The 17,030-nt window shown below is 37.8% G+C and overlaps 2 protein-coding genes across 4 annotated transcripts in view; both read left to right on the top strand.

Moving 5' to 3' along the window:
* LOC134854228 (hypoxanthine-guanine phosphoribosyltransferase-like) overlaps window positions 1-17,030 on the top strand; it is a 449,675-nt gene that overhangs the window by 284,755 nt on the left and 147,890 nt on the right. The window lies entirely within an intron of this gene.
* Window positions 648-17,030, top strand: part of LOC134854051 (uncharacterized protein DDB_G0284459-like) — a 42,881-nt gene continuing 26,498 nt past the window's right edge. Inside the window, exons 1-2 of one of the 3 annotated variants that reach the window (XM_063870121.1) lie at window positions 648-1,392; window positions 14,062-14,220. In XM_063870121.1, the coding sequence (XP_063726191.1) occupies window positions 877-1,392; window positions 14,062-14,220 (675 nt within the window). In that variant the 5' untranslated portion in view covers window positions 648-876. Of the gene's footprint in view, window positions 1,393-2,885; window positions 3,421-14,061; window positions 14,221-17,030 lie in introns of those variants that run through there. The other 2 variants (XM_063870122.1, XM_063870123.1) reach the window with 2 other exon arrangements.

Below are 17,030 nucleotides of genomic sequence, written 5' to 3'. Positions count from 1 at the left end.
ACTACAAAATCAAGCTATCAGCCAAGTGCCAAGTCTTTTGCCGCAAGCCCGTTGCTCCGACATTGAGAGTGCTAGTTTTAAAATCTCAAAACGCTAAGAAAAATCAATCTGTTGACGTTACTAACTATATTCGAAGTCAAGAAATTTTGATCGAGACAATTGATATAGAACTCCATTTTTAAAGTTAGACAGGTATTCTATTTAATCAAAAAGTTATAGCTGTATTTGTTAAAAATTCAAATTCCTGAAAAAGTCAACAGAAAAGAGTTGAAACTTCAAGAAGACGTAAGAAAATTTTGACAGTAGTAGCTGCGATCAGAACCTGCCGATTATTTCTGCCCTGCTTGCAGTCGAATTTTGTCGCAATAATGGTTGCCTTCCTCCTAAAAATAAGACCTTGCAGTAGAATATCAAATGGACGTTTTGGACATTTTTATTTCGCGTTGACCGCTCAAAATCCTTTTTATGTTATGCATATTATTTCACGCCTGATTTGATTCTTTTTTTGAGTTTTTGTTATTATTTTTGTTTCTACAACTCGTAAAGGATATCTTTAAGAATCATTCTATTATAAATTGAAAATAATGGCAGATATAAATTTTATGATTTGAAAGCGCTTCAGTGTGAGCACGTGAAGGTGCTTTGAATCGAATAAAAAGACTAATCACAACAGTGGTTTTATGTAATCACCACATACAAAACAATCAAAACGAACATTTAACTGTGATAATACGTTGAGATTTACACATTATTTTCTTTCATTATTACACAAAAACATATATTTTGGAACACTAGCACAAAGCCGCTGAACTCAAACCTCCTCTCATTTTAATTTTTTAATTACTATGAGTTAAAACAATTGATTAACTATTTGATATGGATCCTATATCAGATTTGAACGAAGACTCGCCGCGTCTTATAAATCACTATGACAACAACTATGAAAGCTTTCCCCAAGCAATCGGTCAAAATTCAACAACAAAAACAGAAGACTTACAATATTTCAATACAGAAACGAGAGAAAGAAACAACGACGAACTACATTTAGGCAAAACTGTTTCAATCCAGAAAACTGACTCTACGGATGTTGCCGCAACTGAAAAGAGTCCAGAAAAACCTCACCGATTCCGGGATTTACTTTCAAAGCGGGCCAAGTCTGCGGCACCCTCAAGCGGAGCAGAAGGCTCCGACCACGAGGACGGAAAACGAGAGAAGAACGAGAAAAGTGGAAAAGGGTGGGGGAGTAAAAACAGAATGGGGGAGCATAGTGGGGAAACGAGCAGTAGAGCCCGCAGTGCTTTCGATGCTGTACGCGCGGTGGACAAAATGAAGCGAAAGGCGAAGCGGAGAAAAGATGAAGAGGAGATTGCAGCTGAGCGGGACAATCGAGAGGTTATTTTGAGGGTTGAAGGTTTGAATCCGGCTGCCAACCGGAAGGGAGTTTAGGGGGGAGCCTTATGGCAAGCGCTCTTGGCAACCGCTCAAAGATTAAACCCCTCCTCCCCTAACCCCCCCCCCCCCCCCCTGTGTTCCGGCTGTCTATTAAATTGTTAAATAATTAGGCTGACTAAATATTAAATTCTTAATTCAGAACACTTTTGAAACCGGCATAATAAATTGAATTTTGCTTTAAGTATCATAGATAAAGTCTTCTTAGGAGCTGGGTTGATCAAAAATTGTTATCTTAGAAGTTTTCTCATAAAATTTTCTTCACATTCTTAGAAAATAAGTTTTCTAAGAAAGTTATCAGATAGGGAAATTTCCTCATAACAAAGTTATCTTTTAAAAAATTTCCTTCAAAAAAATTACAAAACCAAAAAATTTAAATTTCAAATTTTCTAAAGAAAAAACCATCCAAATCCACTATCGCAAAGTACTATAAGGGAATCTTAAAGGCCAAAACTGACAATTCTAATTGAGGCAATCTTATCGTAAATTCTTATTGTATACAAATGATTGCTACTTGCGGACTGCAAAAGTTTTCATCAATATATATCTGAATTCCACATAAAACACGTCCAAAGTTACATAGCATGATTTGTCAAATTGTTTTTTGTCCCCAAAAAAATTTCAAACCGCAAATTATGTATGACCAAGAAATTTTCTGAAAAAAAAAGCATTTTTTTGTTTTTGAAATCATTGTTAGAAATGCATATAAGATAGCCATAATCTCCAAACTTTTACTTTTAAAGGGGAAAATAATTAAAATTGCTTGGAATGCGTAATTTTAGTATAAAAGGACAATCAAAATATTTCATACAAGGATTTTTTAAAATCTTTTTTTTTTGGGAAAAATTTGCTTAGCTTTATTCTTATAACTTAAAGTTTCGTACATATCTTATAAGAGTTTCTAATACAGAGTAAGTTTTTGTAGGATCGTCAACGCGGGTATTAAAAAATCATTTTACGTAGACTCGTTTTAAACGAAGGATGGTGTGTAGCACATCCGCTTCGGAACTGGTAGAGAGCAGGTTCGATCCCCACAGTAAAAATTTATTCTAAAAGTAGTCTGCATACAAAATCACCTCAAACATGCATTCCTTACTGCTCTGAAAATCGTAAGAAATATCGACCGGCATAATGAAGACGCAGAGAATGTTAACGCAGCTTGTATTGTATAATTAAAATCTCTTACCTGTTTTCTAATGTTTATCTTTATTCGACCTTGCTTCATCCATATTAAATTGACTGATCTACTTTCAAAGGACCACCCCAATAATTTTTTAATTGTCCCTCCGTTTAATTTTTTCTTCTCTTTTGACATCTGCCGACGGATTAAAAATTGATCGGCTACAAGATTTCAATTTCGATTGAGCTCATATTCTTTCATATACTATGACACGCACACTTGATTTCTTTTCTATTAATTATCTTTACTTCAAGCCACCGGTCGCTTACTGTGTTTGACGTTAATGAAAAATTAACGACTGCGTTTTTGAATGACTTGTCGCAGCGACCTTTTTATCGCTTTATCTTGTGAAAAACTACACTGTTTTTGTTCATTATCTTAAGTTTAAATCAAAGTTTTGCTTCATCAATTGTGCCATCAACGCTATGGTGTTGTGTTAAATTTAACTTTGAAAGTTTTCAAATGAGACACTTTTACTAAATATTTTCTTTTCAAAATTGAGTTGTACAAATACTCAACAATTCTTTCATCTTTCCCTTTTGTATTTAAGGCAGATTTTTTGGAATGATAATAACCTAAATGTGCTAAACTTCATGATTCGTTTAAGATTATTGGCTTGACTAATCTCATTTTACTTTTGCGAGACATTTGCAGTAATGGTAGCCACTAAGAAACCTACAACATCCTGCAAGCCTCCCAACCCGACCAATAAGGGTTTATTTATCACAGTCTCCTGCAAAAACTATATCAATTTCGACACTAGAGAAAAACCAAGTGCAAAAGTCATCCGGGTAAGTTGGAGTATATAGTGTAAGCCCAGCCTAAAGTGTAGCTTCGCAGAAAAAAGGACAATTTTATTTAATCAAACTTTGATTTTAAAAAATTGTCTATTTTTTCTGCAAAATTACACTTTAGGCTGGGTTCAATCAGTGCAAATACCTGGTCATTATTCTTGCAACTCAGACTGTTAATGTTTTTCAGTATGATTTAAATGTGTCTGTTTTTAAATGGTATCAATGTTTTGAATATACAAAAATCTGAAAAATGTTGACAAAATCATTGACAAAATCTACTGATTATTCTGCAAACAAACGATTGAAAAATCAGAAAATTTACCGGTGATGCAGATGAAGTTGAAAAGTATATCATAACCAGGTCTTTTGAATCTAAAATTGAGTTGCATTGAAAATTTTCTAAAAACGTCGATTCACTAGAAAAATCTAGACAAATCGGTTCACGTTTTTCTCGTTTTAGACTATTTGTAGAACCAATACTCAACGCAATTTAGCTAAGTAACAAGACTAAAACATTGTGTTTTATGCTTGCAACAGTGCTCGTATCGGGGCGATCGTTTTTTGCTCTTCTTTCAACTGCCAATACGAATAAGTAAGTGTGATAATTTGGGTCATATAGGAAATTAATATGTTCAATTAGCTTGCCTCGGATGAATTTGAATGGTTTTGAGAGCGGAATAATTTGCCATGCTTAAGTTTTTTTTTCGTGCTCGCGCTTCACCAGCATAAATAAATTCTCAGAAGAGCGCATATATTAGTCAAGAGCATGGCCAATTTAGCCATTTTCAAAGACAAGAACTTCACCAAATTCAACCTCAGGTGAAAAATATTCTTACAATTGAACTCAAGGCGTCCATGTCTTTATCGCAATATAAATTTTGTTGGTAAAAATTTATTTCGATTGCCGAAATTGGTCGAAATGAAAAACTCAACAAATATGTTCCGCTATTTTCTTCGTAACGGAAAATTTTACCAATAAATTTAATTATTTACAATAATAATTTGTTGGAATTTTAGTTTCCACCATCACTCCCCCTTCACACATCAAGAAATATTGAACAGCGACAACTCATGAACAAGTATGGTCAGTTGCTGGGCTCAGAATGGCCGGACAACTACAATTGAAGAATAGAAAAAAATGACAAAAAGTGTTCAAAAAAATTAGGATATAATAAAAAATTGATAGAATTTTTTTCAACTTTTTCATTTTTTTTTTCAGTAAATGGCAACTGAGTACGGTAAAAACAACTACAATTGAAGAATAGAAAAAAATGACAAAAAATGTTCAAAAAAAATAGGATATAATAATAAAAAATTGATAGAATTTTTTTCAACTTTTTCATTTTTTTTCAGTAAATGGCAACTGAGTACGGTAAAAACAGCTACACTTGAAGTATAGAAAAAAATGACAAAAAGTGTTCAAAAAACAGGATATAATAATAAAAAATTGTTAGAATTTTTTTTCAACTTTTTCAATTTTTTTTTTCAGTAAATGGCAACTGAATACGGTAAAAACAGCAAAACTTAAAAATCAAGCTAAATTAAACTAAATATTGCATGCAAGGGTAATTGAGAGCACAATGTTTTTCGAAAGTTTTAGGCCATTTAGTCTGAAAAAGGGAAAAATTCAGACAGGCGGCTGAAAGCGGTTTAATTGACTTAATTTTTATATCTGACTTCCAACGAGTTCTCTTTAGGGAGCATTGTCTCTAAAAGCACAGGTTATCTTTAGTTTCTTTCGAGATCAAAAACAAAGATGAATATTGAAAAAGGAAGACAAAAAAATCAAAATTTTCATGAATATGAGCGTTTTTAAAGTTATTTTCAAACGAAACTTTCACTGCGCTATTTTTACAACAAATGGTTAATGTTGTAGTTCCTGCTTCTCTCAAAACTCTGGATAAAACACTGTCCTAACTTGGGTTTCACTTGCAATTTCAGGTGTCTTGGAGCAATTTGGTGGCGATGAAGCTCATATTGAAGCCCCTAATATACTTAATTTAAAGCAGCAGATTTTATCTCGACCATTTATCCCGACAGGTTTTTACCCAGAAAGAGGTGAAAGGAACAATAGCGTAGATTGGGTGTTTTGCAAAGTATACTTCTTTCAATCAATAAGGAGGCCCTTGTCTTTGAACCCGCAAAACTTTTTGACTTTGTGATATCCCTAAACTGCGTAGCGTGTTGAGGAATAAAAGTAAGAAAAGATACTGTTAATTTACTGTTCTTGATCTTGTCTTTTAATGAAGTTAGTAGCTGAGATTGGTTAATGTTTTTTAGCATGAGATATAAAACACTGACCAATTCAACCATAACGTTTTAACAACACCAAATGGCCTTGACCACTCTTATATAATAATAGCATAATGGATATAGTTAGCACATATGGTTACTGCAGATGCAGTAGCTAGCAAACTGTCCTCAAGGTTATGTACTGCGGATGCTGCAATACCACATTCCCCCAGGGACCAAATAAAATTTTATCTAATACATATAAAATTTTTATAAATAACAATACTATGAGTTTTCAGCTCAGTTTTCGTGGTGCCATTGATGCATGAATGTTCTATTTTGAGTTTTAACTATAAGTTTTTCTTTTCCATTTCTTTCTTCTTAATTTCTAACGGCACTTTCCACTGCGTGCTCCATGGTTGTGTCGTATCCAAAGCGGCATACCCAAACTTCTTGCGAAATAAATGGCGTTCTAGAAGCTTCAGTCGGGTTTCCATCGGATTGTTCTTGTCCGTTTTGACATTCGCCAGTCCGGATCGGTACTGCTCTTAGGCCATTTCGTTAACGTCTGTATCGTCATCCGCGCTAATGAATTTAACCGAATGTTTGACGGGGCTGCCCAGTCTTTTAGGCCCCTGGTTTTTCGTGGTTCGCTTACTACGCCTGACGTTCGCGCTTCATTGATCGTCTACGACTGAATCGTCCGAAATTCCTGACGGAGATCCGTGTTCGCCTGTCGTCTCTGTTTGATTTTGCATTCTGGATTTAATAATTTCGTCCGCTGTTCTTTGCAGACCTCTAGTCAGCACTTGATCGGCGAGGCTTTGCCATTCTTCGTCTCCCATATCTTGTTTTTGGAACGCATTTAAGATTGAGCTAGGTGACGTGTCCCTTGTTATGCGCTTCCTAGAGTGTCCACTTTTGGTGCCCGAAGTGCCTGCACGATCAGCTTGATCCCTATCTGATTGTTTTGGATTAGTAACTTCTTCTGCTGCTACAGCAGCTTTCTTTTTTCTTTGCCCTTGTTTTTAAGTGTTTGATCTCTTTTATCTCGCGATTCCCCTACCGGGTTTAGCGCCACCTGTTCTTGCGTTTTCGGTCCCATTGTCTTTGGACCCCAGAGGTTCGGCTTTGCTCGCTTTATTGCTAGGTTGAGTCCCCCACCAACCGGTGTGTCCCGCGATGTTACGACAGTCTCGCTGTCTTGAAACAGGTCTTTTGCCTGTTCCCTCGATATATTCCAGTCCTCCTCTTCCGATATCGTGTCCGCCAATAGCTCGTCATGTTTCTTCTGGTGTTTGCTCTTTGGCTCCTCTAGTGGACTTTTTGCCTTCTCCTTTTGATTTGTTCCCTCCTTGTGTGTCTTCGTAGGGGAACTCGGTAACCTCACCAGATCACTTTTCCTGTATACTGCTCCTGCAGCTGTTGTAACTGTTTTTGGTGAATCTAAAGCAACCTTCCCCTTGAACGGTTTTGTCAGTGCCGCCCCATTTTTTCTCGTCTCGTCTCTGCGACTGAGGTTGTGGCTGTTCCACTCCGACCCCTTTGGTTTGTCCTCAACAAATCCCTTTTCCCATGAGTAAAGTAGCTCCTTTCGCAGCTCAGGGTCGATTGTACTCGTGGTGTCCACTAATTGCGAGAGGCTGGGTCCGTCATATCTGCGCCCATTTGCGTTCCAGTTAGCGTTAGCCTCCAACAAGTTTCGCAGAGTTCTTGCTCTGTTTCTTTCCTGAGTTGTCATACTGGCTTGTTTGAAAAGGGGACTGACATGCCTGCTTTTCTGCCCTTTTTTGACAATCTTTAGGGAATCTCGAGATTGGTCAACCCTCTCCTTGAGTTGGCTTGCAGTTAGGGCCGACCTCTCCAGATGCTGCTTATCTAAATTATCGGAGAATTCTACAAATTTATCTCGTATAGTTTTAAATTCCGTTTTTGGTAATCTACCAAAATGTGCTTCAAACGGTGATTTCTGTATGGTTTTCTGTTTTATCCACCGCATGTCCCTAATGATCGTACTGAGACATAGTTTAATTGACTTTACATTTTCTTCCAGTAACATCACCCCCAAGCGCCTTTTTATAGTTTGAATTGTTCTCTCGACTAAACCACACCCGCGATGGTCGCCCACCGGACAGAACTTTTGTTCTATATTATTTTCGAGACAGAATTTTTTCATGGCTTTTCCTTTGAATCCGGAAAATTGGTCAATTTTTATCGATTCTGGGATACCGTGTGTATCTATGTACGACCGTAGAAAATTTATAGTGGATTTTCCCCCCGTTGATTTTGTTACTTTCACCGAAGGAAACTTCGAAAACCGATCAATCGCTGTCAGCAGGTAAATTTTCTTTCCTTTATAGTATTCTAAAGGTCCCGCGTAATCTAACTGAACTTCAAGCCCTGGCTGCGATAGCAGTGGCAGTGGTTGTGAAGAATTTTTTGGTAAAATATATTTTGCATTCTTACCATAACGTGTACATTCTCTACACTCCTCCGCTAGGTTTACGATATCCTTGTGCATGTGGGGCCACCACAAATAGTTTGACAGGTCAATCATTGCCTCTTTCCCCGGATGTCCTCTATGAATGCGCTTCATAACTGCTTGACGCAGTTGAGCTGGTACTGCTATCCTATTGTCTACCAGAATGCAGTCATCGACTACTGAGAGTTGAATCCACAGCGGATTTGTGTATGGGCCCATAAGTTCAAATCCTGCCCGATCCTTCCTCTCTATTACGCGACGTAATCGGTCCATCCACACATCCTCCGAATTGAGTTCAGCCAATAGTGTTTTGTCGAATAGTTTCGATAAGCTGAAACTCTCAACATCTCCCATGTCTGCCACTGAGCTTTCCAACTGCGTTTGCCGTTTGTTGATCCTTTTCGAAGGTTGAACTTCGCTGACTTCTGGACCTAGATTGTCATCCTCCGCTGTTAGATCCACTTCTATGATTGATTTCGTTGGTGAGCCTCTTGGGCTGCTCGTGACTATCTGAGTGATCGCCTCTAGCTCTTTGATGTTTCCCGGCATCTCCTGATCTTTGCTGACCAGATCCCAAATGGATAGCAAGTTTTTTGTTTCTTCGGCGTCTTGATCCCATATTACTGGTCGTGCAGCACAGCTGTCTTCCTCAAAGCTGTCTGACCCCGCTCTATCTAGTGTTCCTCTTCTAATCCGACATGTTCGATGGAAGGTAGTCTCGGTTATTTCTGCTTCCGTTAATTGATCGCTCTCCTCCTGTGTCCGTACAGTCTTCGATTCTCACTGTCTTTTTCTTCATTTTTCCGTCCTCCATTTCTTCTGAGTTTATTTTTCTGTTTTTGACTAAATTGACCGACTGAACTGCTCTATTGAAATTGACAAGAGTGTTCTCATTCAACACGTTATTGATAGGCAAAAAATTTGAATTGCCACAGTTCTCGTTCCGGTCGAGCTTTGTTCGGTTTTTGACAGTTTTGTTGCTATGGCAACCACGCCTGGATTTTAGCAAATTGTCTTCTCTTTTCTGTTTGTGAGAATATTCTAGAACTTTTTCACTCTGAATTGTTACATCAGTATCATTCAGTCGACTGTATAAACAGTCGAGTGCTCTATGAAAGCACTCAATCGAAGTGACTACAAATTTTTCATCCAATTTGGTTTCTGGCCAAGGTTCTCCGGTTGGTTCTCTAGATAGATAATCTACTATCCCCATATCCTTCCCTGGAATATGGACAATTTTGAATTCATAAGGCAGTAATCTATCCACCCACCTCGTTAATCGGGATTGATATGTTTTGTTAGACCTGTTGCCTTCTAAGGCAGATGTTAATGCCTTATGATAAGTGACTATTACAAATTCTTTTCCTAATAAGTAATGTTTGAAACGATCAACTGCCCACACTACCGCTAACAGTTCAAGCTCATTAGTAGAATACTTTTTTTCTTGATTATTCAGGTAGCGCGACGCGAATGAAATTGGCTGGGTCCGTCATATCTGCGCCCATTTGCGTTCCAGTTAGCGTTAGCCTCCAACAGGTTTCGCAGAGTTCTTGCTCTGTTTCTTTCCTGAGTTGTCATACTGGCTTGTTTGAAAAGGGGACTGACATCCCTGCTTTTCTGCCCTTTTTTGACAATCTTTAGGGAATCTCGAGATTGGTCAACCCTCTCCTTGAGTAGATCGTCATCCTCCGCTGTTAGATCCACTTCTATGATTGATTTCGTTGGTGAGCCTCTTGGGCTGCTCGTGACCATCTGAGTGATCGCCTCTAGCTCTTTGATGTTTCCGGGCATCTCCTGATCTTTGCTGACCAGATCCCAAATGGATAGCAAGTTTTTTGTTTCTTCGGCGTCTTGATCCCATATTACTGGTCGTGCAGCACAGCTGTCTTCCTCAAAGCTGTCTGACCCCGCTCTATCTAGTGTTCCTCTTCTAATCCGACATGTTCGACGGAAGGTAGTCTCGGTTATTTCTGCTTCCGTTAATTGATCGCTCTCCTCCTGTGTCCGTACAGTCTTCGATTCTCACTGTCTTTTTCTTCATTTTTCCGTCCTCCATTTCTTCTGAGTTTATTTTTCTGTTTTTGACTAAATTGACCGACTGAACTGCTCTATTGAAATTGACAAGAGTGTTCTGATTCAACACGTTATTGATAGGCAAAAAATTTGAATTGCCACAGTTCTCGTTCCGGTCGAGCTTTGTTCGGTTTTTGACAGTTTTGTTGCTATGGCAACCACGCCTGGATTTTAGCAAATTGTCTTCTCTTTTCTATTTGTGAGAATATTCTAGAACTTTTTCACTCTGAATTGTTACATCAGTATCATTCAGTCGACTGTATAAACAGTCGAGTGCTCTATGAAAGCACTCAATCGAAGTGACCACAAATTTTTCATCCAACTTGGTTTCTGGCCAAGGTTCTCCGGTTGGTTCTCTAGATAGATAATCTACTATCCCCATATCCTTCCCTGGAATATGGACAATTTTGAATTGATAGGGCAGTAATCTATCCACCCACCTCGTTAATCGGGATTGAAATGTTTTGTTAGACCTGTTGCCTTCTAAGGCAGATGTTAATGCCTTATGATCAGTGACTTTTACAAATTCTTTTCCTAATAAGTAATGTTTGAAACGATCAACTGCCCACACTACCGCTAACAGTTCAAGCTCATTAGCAAAATACGTTTTTTCTTGATTATTCAGGTAGCGTGACGCGAATGAAATTGGAATCCATTCGCTCTTTTCCGTTTGTTGCTCTAAAGATGCCCCTAGTCCACTATGGCTTGCATCACACTTGACCCGAGTATCCCTATTCGGGTCATAATAGTTCAGTTTATCAAAGTTTGCTACCGCTTGTTTGATTTCCTCGAGCACCTCAGTATGTTCGGGTCCCCATTCAAATTTTTTTTTACTGGGATTTTAATTTTTTTCAATTTTTCTTTTCATTTTCCTCACGCAATAATGGTCTAAGCTTGTCTGTCAAATTGGCTGCATTCGGTATAAACTTCGCGAGGTGATTAATACTACCTAGAAAGGATCTAAGTTGTTTGAGCGACTTTGGATGCTCTAACTTAAGGATAGCCTTAATTTTCGGGGTAACCCCACTTTCTGAAAGTTTAGGTCCGAGCCAATTTACTTCTGTTTTGAAGAAATCACATTTTGACAGCTTCAGAGATAAGTTTTCCTTATCTAGCTTCATTAGAACGTCGGTAATTAGTTTTTCATGTTCTAGCTCCGATCCCTTTGAGACGATCAGTATGTCGTCCAAGAAACAAAACGTATTCTTGGAATGATTTAACGTCCGATCCATTGCTTTTTGAAATTCGGCTGGCATATCTGCCAACTCATAGAATCCCGTCAGAAATCTATATGTGCCCGTAGCTTTCCCCCCTACGATGTTGAAGTTACACTGTCTTGCAGTTTGTGGAGTCAACTTTAACTGACTATATGCATATTTCAAATCTAACACAGTGAAAAACAAAGTACCTGCTGTTTGTGCAGTTACTATCTGACTAACACCGTCTAATAGCTCCTCCACATTCGGCATCTGATACTTGTTTTTATATAATTGTCTGTTGATGGGCTTTGCATCCAGAGCCAATTTAATTGAATCGTCTTTCTTCACTGTGATGACAATAGGGGCTATGAAACAATCACTGGTATACTTATCTAACTTCTGAATATGGCCTTCTGATAGTAATTTTTCAATTTCCTTCTCAACTTTTTCTTGCACATGGATGGGTATCCTCTTCCCGTTTTCCTGAATTGGGCAAAGAGGGTATTTGAACGTTGTATTTACGACATGATGTACTGATCGTCCTTTTCTGTCAAACAGTGGTTTAAAATCCTCATAGAATTTTTCTTTCCACGGCCCCGACTGTTCGCACAGCATTATATCAAATCGGGATTTCATCTTCGGGGCGGATCTTTGCGTAGTGGTTATACCCACTTTACTTTTTAAGTCTAACCCTAAAATACACCGTGTCCTTCGTTCAGTTATCAGAAAAGTGGCCTCCGGAACCTCCCAGCCAGCGGACCGTATATTTCCCTTCACAAGCACCCAATAATGCTATTGGTTTTTTTATTATAATCCACGAATTGTGCTGGTAAGTACAATTTTTCAACCGGAGTAAACTGTATTTTTCCTGATGAATCTGGAATCTGTTTCGCCACTGTCCAATTTATAAATGAAGTTGGGCTTCCGGTGTCCACGGTCATATTTATTATTTGATTATCAATTCGGATTAAAGCTTTCAGTGATTTCATCCTTCCCGATGATGAATCTTTCCGCATGTCAATCTTTTTCGTTTCGAGTTTGATTACTCCAGTGCTGCCACTGTTGTCTTTTCCTTTCTCATCGATGTATCGATTGATCATCTCTATCTGACTGTCTTTATGTTCAATTGCCATACCTCGAATTCTTCGCACGAATCAAATGTTTGAATCAAGGTACATTCTTTCTCAGAACTCTCTGTATTCTCAGTTATTTCACTGACTTGTTGTGAACGACACATTCGAGCAAAGTGGTTTGGTTTATTGCAGTTCTTACATTGTTTTCCCATTGCCGCACAATTTTTCAAATGACCGTCTACAAATGGTCTGCCACACCTGTTGCATTGTTTCCTATCATCTGCGTTATGATTGCTCGATATCGCCCTTCCTTCCGGCTGTTTCCGTCTATTCTTTTAGCGATAGGGCTTTCTAGTAATCTGATTCCTGTTTCCTACCACCAGAATCGGTTCCTGCTTGATTTTAATTTGGGACCCTGATTGAGTTGTTGCTTGAGCAGTACCCAGAGTGGATTTCTGAAACGCCTGTGTCGATTGTTTACTCTGCTCAAATTTTATCGCACGTTTTAATACTTCTTCGGGAGGTAACGTTTCGAACGTGAGCGTGTCCTGCAATGCTGGCCTTCGCATTTTAGAAATAAAAAGATCTCTGACTAACTCATCTTCTAAAGTGTCCAATGCCGATTTCGCTGCTTGAGCAGTTAGTGCGGCATGAAATGACTCTAATGATTCTCCTATTTCCTGCGATCTATTAAATAATTTGTACCGCTCATAAGTGATGCTCTGGCATTTTTCAAAAGTCATCTTTGCTAATCTAGCCATCTCTTTAAATTGCAACTTAGAAATCTCCACATGTGGATTTTTTGAACAAAACGTTTCTTTCCTTCCGTCCCAAACGCAAGAAATAGTCTGGATACTAATCGCTTTTGGACTTCGTTGTAGTAAATATTGTGACCCACTTTAGGTCCTCTTTCTCTCCTCTCTTCATTCTCGGCTGCTACTCGATCTTTTAATAGTCTGTCCCGTGCTTCTCTAGCTGCTGTTGCAGCAGCAGATTCGCCCTCTCTGGGTGTTTCTGGACGGGGTTCCGGCTCCTCTAACACTGGTTTAGGATCTTCCAGCATAACTTCTGGGTTGACATTTTCTTTTACAGTTACCGCCATCAGGAACTGACCGAACCATACTTCAAAATTCCAAGGTGGATCAGAGTTCGCTGTGGTCCAGTAAACAGGAATTCCCATGTCAGTTGTATTGTCCTGAGCAAAAAATCCTGCTGGCTGCGCCATGTGATATCCCTAAACTGCGTAGCGTGTTGAGGAATAAAAATAAGAAAAGATACTGTTAATTTACTGGTCTTGATCTTGTCTTTTAATGAAGTTAGTAGCTGAGATTGGTTACTGTTTTTTAGCATGAGATATAAAACACTGACCAATTCAACCATAACGTTTTAACAACACCAAATGGCCTTGACCACTCTTATATAATAATAGCATAATGGATATAGTTAGCACATATGGTTACTGCAGATGCAGTAGCTAGCAAACTGTCCTCAAGGTTATGTACTGCGGATGCTGCAATACCACAGACTTTTAGCATGTGATGAAATGAGAAGATTCATTTAGTCTGTCTGTTTTGTTCAGAAGTATCTTCGCAATGCCGATAACCTGAAGAGGGCCCATGCAGTGATGCGGGAGACATTCATGGATCTGCTGAGTGACAAGTTGGACAAAGACAGAGAGGAGATCCAGGAGAGAAGTGAAAAGTGGGAGGAGAAAATGAGGCTACAGGAAATAGAAATGGTAAGCACCCGCCAACTGAACAATATGCCCCTAAAGTAACCAGATCATTTTTCACCCCGGGTCCAGGTGCTAGATTGATAATTTCGATTTTCTCCACCAAAAATTGCAATGTTTCGGCCATCTCCAACAAAATTTTGGTATGTTTGGACTTTCACGGCTAGCTAACTTTCGGTAAGTTTCGACTTTCTCAACCAACTTTCGGTATATTTGGTTTTTCTGAACCCAAAAAAAGTGTTCGACTTTCTTGACTGTCTCGACCGACAATTTTTAAAATTTTATTTGTTCAACCTGCATGGAAAGGTCTCAATTTTTTCGACCCAAAATGGGTATCATTCGACTATGCTAGCTCTTTTTTTTTATTCTCTCGACCAAAAATGGGCATATTTCTACTGTGCTCGACCTATGTATTGGCTTTCTCGACCGAAATAGGGTATCTTTTGACTTTGTGCTCGACTTAAATCTTCTTCTCGACCGCGGATTTTCAGTGGAAAAACTGCACCTTCTCGATTTTCAAGTCAAAACTTAATTCGAGCACCTCAACCGGTTCACTAAGACTCAATCGTAACTTGCAACCCAATAGATTAACGGCTGTATTCTGATTGGATAACGAAGTGCTACAAATATTAACACATACAATTCAACACCGTGCATTTTGATGCCTACCCGCTCTGAAGTTTCATGGATAATAATCGAATATATTGGATTTTCATTGTCAGTCTCTATGAAATAACAAACAAAAACTTTATCAAAAGGAAAATAATCCATTTTATTCGATTATAATGGATTAAAATGGATTAAAACTGATTAATCAATTTAATTAAATGTTTTTTTTGTCTTGTTTTCATTTTTTCATAATATTGTTAAACTTAAGTTAGTTATTTTGTTCTCTCACCAAATTTCATTTTTTCCTATTTTCAATCGCAATCGCGTTTATGAAAATTTACAAAAAGTTACCTATAGATTTTTGTTTTTCGAAAACGGATTTTTAATGGATTTTTGTTTTTAATGGATTTTTGTTTTTCGAAATTAAACGATTAAAATGGATTAAAAATCCATTACGTTGTCTAAATTTGCCATAATAATCGATTATATAGACAACATTTTTGTCAGCAAAAATCCATTATTTTCAATTTTTATCCATAAAACATCGGTGCAGGTAGTCATTTCACCATTTGCAAAGTAAATTCTGGACAGTTAAAGTCATTCGAAGTCAATTTCGGTTGGAAGGTCGATCCAGCACGCCTAACATTGTTTAAACAACATGAGCATTTCAGCACGAAGTCAGTTTCGGTCGGAAGGCCCAACCACCGTTGGAAGTTCGATTCGCCACGCCTAACATTGTTTAAACATTTCGGTCACATTATTAATTGAGCATTTCAGCACGAAGTTAGTTTCCGTTGGAAGGTCGATTCAGCGTTGGAAAGTCGATCCACCACGCATATTATTGCTTAAGCAACTGAGTCAAAATATTATTTGAGCATTTCAGAATGGAGTCAATTTCCGTCGGATCGTTAATCCACCACGCCTAACCTTGTTTAAACAATTAGGTCACAATATTAGTTGAGCATTTCAGCACAAAGCCAATTTCCGTCGGAAGGTCAATCCGCCAAAAACTAACAATTTTGAATTTAGTTTTTTGAAAACTTTCGTACGTTTTCATACCCACAGTGAAATCCCACAAAAACTATTTATTTAGTCAACAAAACAGTCGAAACTATGGCAAATAGAATCTACGAATATGTGGTTCATAATTTAAGAAACCCCATTACATTCAGGAGACGGCTTAATTTTTCGAATATTGTAAGGTCAAATTTAGTTATAAAACAGACCAATTCTCAAAACAAGCAATTTTTTTTTAAAACAATACAGATCACAATTGAGTACTCAGAATATGGAAAAAAGCAAGGTAATCTAATAGAAAAAAGTTTTTTAGGCTTTTAAAAAAAGATCGACCAAAAAACAAGTCTGCTCTTGTTAGGGTGAAGCCCTGAATGTTCCGACTGCCTTTTAAGATCTACGAAGCAGTAACAACTTGAAAAAAATTTATATGTACAAAAAAATTAAATGTACAAAGAGTTTTTTTATTTGAGACTCTTATGCGAAAATCATCCCCCCACACGCCATATGAAGTACATTTCTTAGACGGATTAAATCTCCGCTTACGCGTTAATAGCGCGAAAAGTATCGCGCGTTAATTTTCCCAACTAGGCCAAAATGGCTATCTTTAAACCCCATAACTTAACGAAAAATAATCACAGGTAAAATAACTTCAAATTTAAGCTCAGGCCAACAAAACCTTTTGAATGATATTTAAGAAATCCCGTGAAAAATGGCTAGTTAAAAAATTGAAACTTGTCAGAAGAAAAAACCAACCGGAGCAAAAATATTCCGTCATTTTCTCCGAAAGTAGTCGGAACATCAAGGCTGCTTTAATCCAAACAATTTTTTGAAACTTCCTGCTAGTATTTGGGTTGAGTTATTTTTACCCATTAAGACATGTTCAGGATGACAGAATACACACGAAACTTTTGAACTTGTAAATAACTGATAGTGCAGCTGCATTCAATGTCTTAAAATGAATGCAGTTAAATTGAAAACTTGCGTTAAAATGATTATAAGAAATAATGTTTTACATATTTCCTCTTTTTTCTATAAAAATCGAAAAATAAGCTAAATCGTAGGAGTTACATTGGAAAAGCATGTATCGGCAAATTCGAGCGCCAAAAAAATTGAAAACCGGGCGCCAAAAGCTTTTTGAAACTTACCATCTTACCATCTGAAACCTATAACCCATCTTAATACATTGGAAA

The sequence above is a fragment of the Symsagittifera roscoffensis genome, chromosome 9, assembly GCF_963678635.1.
Source record: "Symsagittifera roscoffensis chromosome 9, txSymRosc1.1, whole genome shotgun sequence".
In the NCBI taxonomy this organism is placed as follows: Eukaryota; Metazoa; Xenacoelomorpha; order Acoela; family Convolutidae; genus Symsagittifera; species Symsagittifera roscoffensis.
The sequence above is the reverse complement of the archived record's forward strand: the minus strand, read 5'-3'. Positions and strand labels throughout refer to the sequence as shown.